At 46.5% G+C, this 9616-nt stretch overlaps 1 protein-coding gene across 6 annotated transcripts in view; it reads left to right on the top strand.

The window, feature by feature from the left end:
* The window catches only part of grid2ipb (glutamate receptor, ionotropic, delta 2 (Grid2) interacting protein, b), a 34903-nt gene extending 25585 nt beyond the window's left edge, over positions 1 to 9318 (top strand). For all 6 annotated transcript variants that reach the window (XM_076759775.1, XM_076759777.1, XM_076759776.1 and 3 more), the window contains 12 exons: positions 224 to 525; positions 1712 to 2461; positions 3063 to 3215; positions 3690 to 3777; positions 4279 to 4368; positions 5142 to 5338; positions 5430 to 5585; positions 5666 to 5752; positions 5841 to 5970; positions 6342 to 6460; positions 6553 to 6717; positions 6962 to 9318. In XM_076759775.1, coding sequence (XP_076615890.1) covers positions 224 to 525; positions 1712 to 2461; positions 3063 to 3215; positions 3690 to 3777; positions 4279 to 4368; positions 5142 to 5338; positions 5430 to 5585; positions 5666 to 5752; positions 5841 to 5970; positions 6342 to 6460; positions 6553 to 6717; positions 6962 to 7033 — 2309 coding nt within the window. In that variant the 3' untranslated portion in view covers positions 7034 to 9318. The remainder of the gene's footprint in view (positions 1 to 223; positions 526 to 1711; positions 2462 to 3062; positions 3216 to 3689; positions 3778 to 4278; positions 4369 to 5141; positions 5339 to 5429; positions 5586 to 5665; positions 5753 to 5840; positions 5971 to 6341; positions 6461 to 6552; positions 6718 to 6961) is intronic.
* The last annotated feature ends 298 nt before the right edge of the window (positions 9319 to 9616 follow it).

Raw genomic sequence — 9616 nt, forward strand, 5'->3', positions numbered from 1 at the left:
GCCTACAGTCTGCAGTGTATCTCTGTGTTGCCATGGTAACCTCTCCGATGAAAGGATCCTCAAGGCGACAACGTGACCAAGAATGTCACACATACGCCATTTCTTAAGGGAATAAGTTGCATAATATAGGCTGAAAGCCACGCGTCCAATTAGAAATGATGTACACGTCTGCAGCATGAGCGTCCGTGATAGCAGCAACCACCTTTGACTTCCTGCTTTGCAGGTAACCGGAAATCCGGCCTGTCCCTGTCCTGGAAGGAGCCCCTCCCCACTCCTGTGTACGAGATCCACCACCAGAGCAGCGTGGACTCCAACCCCTACGTCAGCCTGGAAAGCCCCCCCGCCTCCCCTCAGCACTCAGACGGCGGGCCCAGCACGCTGACCCGCCGCAAGAAGCTGTTCACCTTCTCCCGCCCCCCTCGCAGCCGGGACACTGACAAGTTCCTGGACGCTCTGAGCGAGCAGCTGGGCCACCGGGTCACTCTGGTGGACGACTTCGTACCCGGGGAGAACGACTACGAGGAGGTGAGTCTGACCCGCCTCCGATCGTCAGCCATATGCACACACATCGAGCACATGCTTTGTATTGAATATACTGTTACCCTTGAGCCATGATGCTGTGAATTATAAGTACAGCTATTCATTCCTTTCACTGAACCAGTGACTGTGAGAGTTAGTGCTATGCTACAGGCGGCTTTTTTGAAAAGGAAGAGACCTGTAACACATCAGTAACTGTTCCAGGTTCAGCGAAAGGAACCACTGGCCATCAATCCTGCAATGTATCATGAGGCTAAAAATAACACTAATTATTATCTCTATTTCAAAATTATATTTCAATTGTAAAAAAAAAAACCTTTTACAATGTAATTGCTAGTATAATTGCTGTAAACATCTGAGATTGTGAACAAAGAACAATGTCATTATTTAACTGTAAGCCGCTGCCTGTTCATGGTAATTATACCACTGTCTCGTACTGTAGTTACTGTTTTACTGCTTTTCTTAAATGTTACATGTAGAAACATTCACAGACAATCTTCCTGCCGTGCATTTGCTTCTTATCAAATAACAAGCAAATTCACCTTTCACTAAAGTAAAGACGTTGTAGTGTTGCATGTTCACATTAGAGCAGCTCTAATGTACGCTACAATGAACACTTGTGTCACATGAACAGATATATCAAGGTGGTTGTCTTGGTTTCAGAAGAAGAGGGGTGCCTGTAAGTAAAACATGATACTTGGTTATACAGTAGAGTCATTTTATCTGCTTATTTCTGAGTAGACGTTTAAGGCTGTGATGAGGGGCTGGCTGATGTTAAATCACCAAGAGGACATAGCTGCGTTCTTTGTCTGGGTGGTTCGGTGTTTGTGGTCTTGGGAGGTGTGGAGAGCAGCATGTTTACATAATCCACTGGGTTGTACCTCTTTTTAGGATTCTTTTTAGTAGTTTACAGTCAACTTCACATTATTGCGTTACATTTCCTGTGTTCCATAAATAGATGTGGGTGTAATATAATATTTAAGTGCATGTGTTCTGCAATTATGTAGATGAGCACTTATTTTAATGTGCTGCTTTTTATGACTTTTCTGTTCTGTAAGTGGATAAAAAGATGGCAGTTCATAAGCAAGATTTTAAAAGTAAAAAATAGCGCTAGAGTAGGTAGAGGTGAAGGTTGTGGTTATCAGGTCTGATGGTGCCCCTCTCCGTCCTGCAGATGAGCTTCCAGGAGGACCAGGACCTGGGCTTCCTGCCCCGACAGCTCAGCAGCGGCAGCAGCGATGATCACAGCAGCAGCGACGAGGCCTCCTCTCCCTCCTACTCATCAGAATCTGAACCCATCCCCCCGCCTCCGACCCAGAGCCCCCCACCTCCCCCGCCTTTCCAGGCTCTGATACCGCCTCCTGTTCAATTCACCGACTCCCTGCCGCCCGTCCGCTTCTCCCCTGAGCACGTGCCCCGCAGCCGGATGCCCTTCCAGCCCCACCACCCCATCATCCCTCCACCCCCGCCGCCTCCCCGGACCCTCCTGTCCAGCCGCTCTCCTCTCCACAAAGTGCTCCCCACCAGAGAAGAAGCGGAGAAAGCTCACCAGCGCTTCCAGACCTCCACCCGACTGTCGCACATCCACACCACCCTGGTCTCCACCACCCTGCGCTCTTCCCAGGCGTCCCGCCCCAGCTTCCTCCCCCGGCAGCTCAGCCAGCCCCAGCCTATCCACCAGCCCTCCCCGCAGCCCTCCCCTCAGCCGCTGAGACCGAGCCAGCTCGTCCTCCAGAGGCACCACCAGCTCCACCACCAACACAGCTACCAGGGCCCGCTGCCACCATCCCTGCAGGATCACAGCCCGTCCCAGTGCCAGAGCCATGTCTCCTCGCTGCTCTCCCAGCCTCCAGCCTCCCACTCCACCCTCCCCAGTCACACTAAAACCTATGAAACCCCGCGGCAGGAACACCCGTCGCAACAGGTAACATCTTAAAACATAAAGAGTGATGTAAAATATCGCTTTCTGCCTGGTGAAAGTGCAGCAGAGAGTGCCTAGAAACAGAAGTGTCACAGAAGAAAATCAAGAATTGGCATCACACAAGCTCATACTTTGAAGCTCCGCTGCTATATTTGGCATCACTTCATGTGTGAATGCAAATGGACGACCGTGAGCCTGACATAACAGAAACCATACTGCATCTCTTGGCGGTTTGCTTCTGTGACACATTTCACGAGCGCAGAGTGAGACCACAGTGACAGGGAGATGGAAGGAAAAGGAAGCGGTGAGAGAAAGAAGGTAAACCTCCGTCAAGCGACAGCATCTGCTTAAACAGGGTGCCATGTTCGGTCGTCTTTGGGCCAAGCCTAATTGGACATTCGTTTTGTTTGCTGATGGAGAAAATGTGAACAGCTCATGAGTGCATCCCCTGAGGGTTTGGCACTCGGCGGGGAGATGATTCAGAGTTTGAATAAAAAGCACCCTGGTGAAAACTTTAGCTGTGAGCTGTGTGCTATGCAAGATTTTCCAGACTAAAAAGTGGAGTGAATTTTTAAAAAAATTAATAATTTCTTGGTCTCCCAAGGCACCGCCACCCCCACCTCCACCCCTGCCCCCACCCTGCGACCCGCCTCCGCTGCCCAAGCCAGGCCACCACGCCTCGGACGCCAACCACATGAGCGTGAAGAGGCTGCGCTGGGAGCAGGTGGAGAACTCTGAGGGAACCATATGGGGTCAGGTGAGTGGAGGTCTGACGTTCGCCTCAGATGAAGCACGTGTGACTCCGTCTGGAGAGTCAGAGCATCTTAAACACAGTAAACAATAACTTCGCTTGTGAATCTTCCCACCTTGGCTGCGTCTGTTCGCACTCCTCCTACATCTCTGGAAAGAACTACTCATGTACTCTGTTGTGTCTCTGATGAGTCATGCCATTCGTTTTTTTTTTTTTTTGTAAACAGAAAACAAGGTGGATCTCGTCTGCTCATATCTGCTGAAATGTTGCTCTTTTCTGTCCCGCTTCAGGCGTGGATATCTGTTCACAACCCTGATTCCAAGCGAATGGTCGCATCCTGTTTTTATTTGTTTTACACCGCGTCCCAACTTTTTTGGAATCAGGCTTGTATAGAAGAAGCATTTGTGAGACAGCTGCTTCTAGGTTACAGAGACTTGACGGTGTCTGGAGAGCACTGAGTGTGTCCTTGTCTATGTTTAGCTCGGAGAGGATTCAGACTACGACAAGCTCACTGACATGGTGAAGTACTTGGACCTTGATCTGCACTTCGGGACTCAACGGAGATCCAGTAAGTCGTCGCATGCTTGTGCTCAGCCTTCATCGCACCGCAGCATCGGCACCATGTATGTGCGTCATGCTTAAGTGATAATATTCCATCTGCTAGTTGAAGTCAAACTCGATCTGTGTGTTCATGTATTGACATCTCCTTTTGTTTTATACCTTCACAGTTAAGATGTTCATCATAACCTGTTTTGGAGCTGCTCCATTCACCTGTTCATCACATCTGTTCTCCATAAGGCACCATAACCCCCCCCCCCCCCATGCCTCACCTGTTCAGTAATGACACAGCTCTGCCAGAGGAGCAGCACACACTCTGACCTCGAGCAACTCTGATGGCAGAGCTGTGTTATTAACCCATCAACCTGCCACATGTAGCCACCACGTGTGTGTGTGTATGTGTGTGTGTGTGTGTGTGTGTGTGTGTGTGTGTGTGTGTGTGTGTGTGTGTGTGTGTGGATCCCCCGGTGCCTGGAGAACACATCCTTACAGTGTTTGTTGAAATTATCAGTCTCTCCTCCAGAGCCAGCCTTCTTACCAGAGAACTTTAAAAAGAAAGACGTGGTGGAGATTCTGTCTCATAAGAAAGCCTACAACGCCTGTGAGTACCACGCAAACATGGCCGCATGTCGCACACGCACACACACCTGAACGTCTCTGACACTTAATACAGTTTCTTCCGATCGCTTAGAGGAGCGAAGCTGCCTCCCTAAAATCTTCTCTTTAACGACGGGGAAGATACGCAGCAGTGAGCAGACTGAAGTATGTCAGTAAATTGTTAGTTTTGTTTATGTTTGCAGGTTTGATTTTAGGATTTGATGCGCTGAGTTGAAAAGAGGGCTGCTTCCTGCCTTGCTGTCTTTTCAGTGTGAATCAGAAGTTTTTTTTTTTTTTGTTCAAATGACAGATTTCTATTTTCATGTCAAATTAAAAGCCATATATTCTGTTCTGCTCTGTCACATTCTTTGATTCTTCTTTTTGTTTTCTTTTTGGCAGCTGTCTGGCAGGTTTGGGTTTAAGAGCTTGTTGCTTTGACAACAGTTCCAAATAAATTTTAAGCAACTTCGAAAACCCCCAAAAATCCAGCTTCATATCAAATCAGTTAACATTTTAATCTGAAGAAGGGACCCCAGCGCCCTGCCTGTGATTTTGCTATTCGTATAAGTGCTTTTGGGAACACATCACAGTTTGAAATGGGCTCACTTTCCTGTGTAAGACGGATTTGTTCTGCAATTATCACGGCCATATTAGGTGTAATTTACTGTAGTTAATTACCAGGTTGATACTGGAATTGTAGATTTCATAATTAAGGTTTTGTCTGCACTGATGTAATGTGAAAACATCAGACATAAACCCTCCACGTCCTCTCCGCAGCCATCCTCATCGCCCACCTGAAGCTCTCCACCGCCGAGCTGCGCCAGGTCTTGATGAACATGACCACCGACAGGCTGGAGCCCGCTCACATCAAGCAGCTGCTGCTCTACGCTCCCGACGATGAGGAGGTCAAACAGTACGAGCAGTTTGACCAGGACCCGGCCAAACTGAGCGAGCCCGACCAGTTCATATTCCAGGTACACCCACGAGAAGCTCCAAGGCGAAGGGCAAAGCTTCAGCAAGCGAGGTGGAGCGATTTGTGCAAAACCAGTGTTTCGTGTGTTTCAGATGCTGATGGTGCCTGAGTATAAGACCCGCCTGCGGAGCCTCCACTTCAAGACGACCCTGCAGGAAAGGACGGAGGAGATGAAGGTCGCGTACGATTACATCTATAAGGCTTCAGTGGAGCTGAAGAGCAGCAAGAAACTGGCCAAAATCCTGGAGGTGAACATCCAGAGCAGGGAAATACGTCATGTTCAGGTGTTGATAGCGGTAATTAAGTGCTTTTTTTTTTTTGCCCACAGTTTGTACTTGCAATGGGGAATTACCTGAACAATGGCCAGCCCAAGAGCCACAGGACAACCAGTTTTAAGATTAACTTCCTAACAGAGGTACGGCACTGACACCTGCGCTCCAACCACCTTTATGTGCATCTCAAATGTGCTTTTCAGTCAGTCATTCTTTCCGTCCATCTTGCAGCTAAGCACGACCAAAACAGTGGACGGGAAATCCACCTTTCTCCACATTCTGGCCAAGTCTCTGTGCCAACACTTCCCTGAGCTGCTCAACTTTTCCAGAGACCTCACAACAGTGCCTCTGGCAGCCAAAGGTACGATGGCGTTCCAGCAGCAGAGCTCTTAAAGCTCGCTCTCCTTCCTGAAAATCATTTAGTCCTTCCAGCCTGTGAAACGCTCGTTTCTGCGGAGTACATGGTGTGCTGGACGTCGAGCGGGGCTGGCAGACTTCATTAAAAGCGTCTCATTTAAAGGAGATTTATGCTGTGCTTGTTCCAGTGCCTGTCTTTAAATGACTCAACATAATGGTGTGCATATGTTAATGTGACGTTGTTAAAACCCGCTCGTTTAAAGTCTGATTTGCACATTTCCTCGCTGTTGCGTTACAATCATTCCATGCGCAGGTGTTTCATAGCTGCTACTGTTTTGGGAGCTCATCACATATATTTCCATGTGACTTGTTCAGTGAACCAGAGGGCCATCACAGCAGAGCTGAGCGACCTTCACTCCACCATCCAGGACATCAGGACGGCCTGTCTGAAGATCCCGCCCACCGCCGAGGACCACTTCGCCTCCGTCATGAGCGTACGCCGACTGCTTGAAATATACAGAATATTGTACTACGTTTGCCATCATGCAACTTCAGCTGACTTTGATGTGCCAAAATCCACCTGCAGAGCTTTTTGGAGAACAGCCACCCCGCAGTCCAGTCTCTGGAGTCCCTGCAGACCCGAGCCATGGAGGAGTTCTCCAAGGTGGCCTCCTTCTTCGGAGAGGACAGCAAGTCCACCAGAACAGAGGCCTTCTTCGGCATCTTTGCAGAGTTCATGGCCAAGTTTGAGGTGAGCTTCTTTCGGCCGTGTAGATGGAACCAGCTAGGATAAATCTGAGCGCTCATATTTTGATATATGCTGCAGGTGTTTGACAGATTCAAAACCCCAAAACATTTAGGTATTCAGCAGCCTGAGTGAGTGACAGCAGCCTGCAGCTATAAAGTGATGAAGCCACAAAGTGCTGCTCTGAATCTGAAAATAATACGGTAATATAAGCACAAGTCAGATGGGATTGTGGGGTTTTGTCTTGCAGAGAGCTCTCAGTGAAACCCAGACTCCAGAAAACCCCAGAAGCCCCAGACTGTCTTCCCCTCTGGCCTGGTAGAAGCAAAGAAAAGCGGACGGACGTCGGGCCAAACCGACTGACCATTTTCACTCTGCTCTCCACAACCAAAGTGCCAAGATCACACACACAGAGACACAGAGACCACGTCATCTATAGCAAACAGAATGGAAATACACTGTATCTACGTGTAGATAATCACAACAGTTAATGAGTGCCCCGTGTGCAGCATTGCTGTTATTTCAGGTGCTGGGTAGAGCAGGAACATTCAGGTGTCCGCAGGGCAACAGGACTCACCGCACACTGACGACTCAAACCAGTCCTCACTGCATTTACATCTCTTTTTAATGCGCCTCACATAGCAGATAGTAAGAGACACATGAGAGAAAGCGTCCATGTGTATGTGATCGCTCCACTGCATCTTCACGCTCCGTTAAAATGAGATGTAAGCAGTGAAACCCGCTGGTCTGAATATTTACAGATGACTTGTTATGTTTAATATATGACTATATAAAGTTTATATTTTCTATCAGATCATATTTGAAAATTGTAAAGATTAAGCGTAGATGTAGGCTGACGACAGTTATCTGGAATCACGAGCGTAGTTTAGCGGAGAGCCCGGCTGGCTGCTCAGAGATCAGACTGTTCACACGGTGGTGCGTTCACTGCCTCCCATACAGCAGGATTTGATTCAAAAATAGTAATTTTCCAACATCATGTGTCCACATTGCTGACTTACGGATGTGGTTATTCTCATCTAACCTACTGTGAATTTATAGGGTACCTGTCACAGGAATTCTGATAAAAAAAAAAGATAGTTTTTCTCTTCTTATGCAGCTGAAGTCAAAGTCATCCACGCCCAGCTCTGGGTCACTCTGGCCCTGTGCAGTAGACTGTAGTATTACATTTCTAAATTCCCGACGACAATCAGGCAAATCTATGGAAGCAAAATAAGGCCATTAAAAAAAAAAAAAAAAAAAAACTAAAAATTAAACATACCTAACTGTGAATTTGTATCTGTTTAACTTAATTCGTAATCCAGACATTTTAATTCAGTTTATAGCAGTGAAGTATCGCTCCCTATCTGAAGTTCATGATTTGAATTCCCCCCTTTGAAACCTGCAGTTGGTCAAGTTTTTTATTTTTATTTTTAGGGTTCACAAATTTCTATGAAAACCTGTGTTGCATCAAAATCAGCTGTTTATTTTCGGATCTGAAAATGAAAGTTTCTAATTGTTTTGGCCTTACTTGGCATCCATACTTTTCAGTATTTTTAGACGAGAGTTAGATGTATCCATAGAAACATGGCATTCGCCACCTGACTGCTAGTAAACCAGTGGATGGTCATGGCTAACTTTAGCTCCAGCTCCGTATTCAAGTGTTATCAAGAATGAAGACCTCATTCCGTTTTTTGCTTGAGTTTTAGACTCCGGTCATCGCAGCTGGACTCCTGATCACTAACGGCGCTGAAATCTGTGCAATCAGGCCAGTTTGCACAAGAACACGTGGGTGGAAAAGCCAATCTTTTACCCGCAATTTGCGTCATCTTTCAGTGCAGGAGGATAAAAAGCAGGTTTAATGTGAGAGGGCTGAGCTGCTTGTGGCTGAGAGGACAGCTCATAGTTCTGCTTCTCCGGCTGCAGAATGAATGAACATCAAATGCATGTGGAAAAAAAAAAACTTACTCTAAATGGTCATTTCCTGCTTTTCTGGTCCTCATGGTGATCTCATGACTCATCTACAGTGTACCTGTAGCTGTGTTGTGTTTATGTTGATGACTTTGTAAATTTCCTGTTTTTTGCTATGCACCGCTCATCCTTTTGTACCGCGTGCTCGTGCGTCCTCCGAGTCCTAGTTTATTTTCTTATTGAAGAGCGTCATCAGGAAACGACCGTTTTATTTCTTCTTTATTCGCAGCTTTAGTCAGCCTTACGAGGGGACTCTGATCTCGTAAAAATGCAAACCTAGCTGCTACGAGTGTGGTAACAGTGTTTTTCTTGTCCAAATCAATTGCATGTTGGTGCAGTTACTGTATTAAGATGTGCAGCTGGTAGCATTTACCCTCCCTGGATATTTAAGTTTGTTAGTCTGATTAGGTTTGTTTATTGGTTGCCTACAAATTCCCTTTTCTAACTGTTTTCTATGTTTTCATGGGAAGTTGCTCATGTTCTGTGACCGTTTTACCTTTATGTTTTGTTCAATGCTTTCAAATGAAGGATGTGTTTTTGATCTATAAAAATATCATGCTTGAAAGTGAGAACTGCCCGACTTATCTGTGGCTCCTGATGGATGATCTATAAGCTAATGTGGGTTTTTATTTCATCATAATCACCCCAATGTTCCTTCTATACTGTACATGGCATTATTTTTATTCTTTTCTTGTCCAAATTAGTCATTTTTAGACATGCCAGCATCTTGGCTCTTTGGTCCAGATGGAGCTGGACTTGTGACGGCACCATCAGGTCATTTTTTCAATGGTATATTTTAGTTTGTCACCTCAGCTATTTAGTGCTAATTAGCAAATATTAGCTTGCTAACATGCGACATTAAAACGGTGAACATGCTAAACATCATACCTGCCTTAAGAAATGCTACTTAAATCCTTCATGTGGAAGACGTGTTTTT

The sequence above is a fragment of the Chaetodon auriga genome, chromosome 20 (genome assembly GCF_051107435.1).
Source record: "Chaetodon auriga isolate fChaAug3 chromosome 20, fChaAug3.hap1, whole genome shotgun sequence".
Classification (NCBI taxonomy): Eukaryota; Metazoa; Chordata; class Actinopteri; order Chaetodontiformes; family Chaetodontidae; genus Chaetodon; species Chaetodon auriga.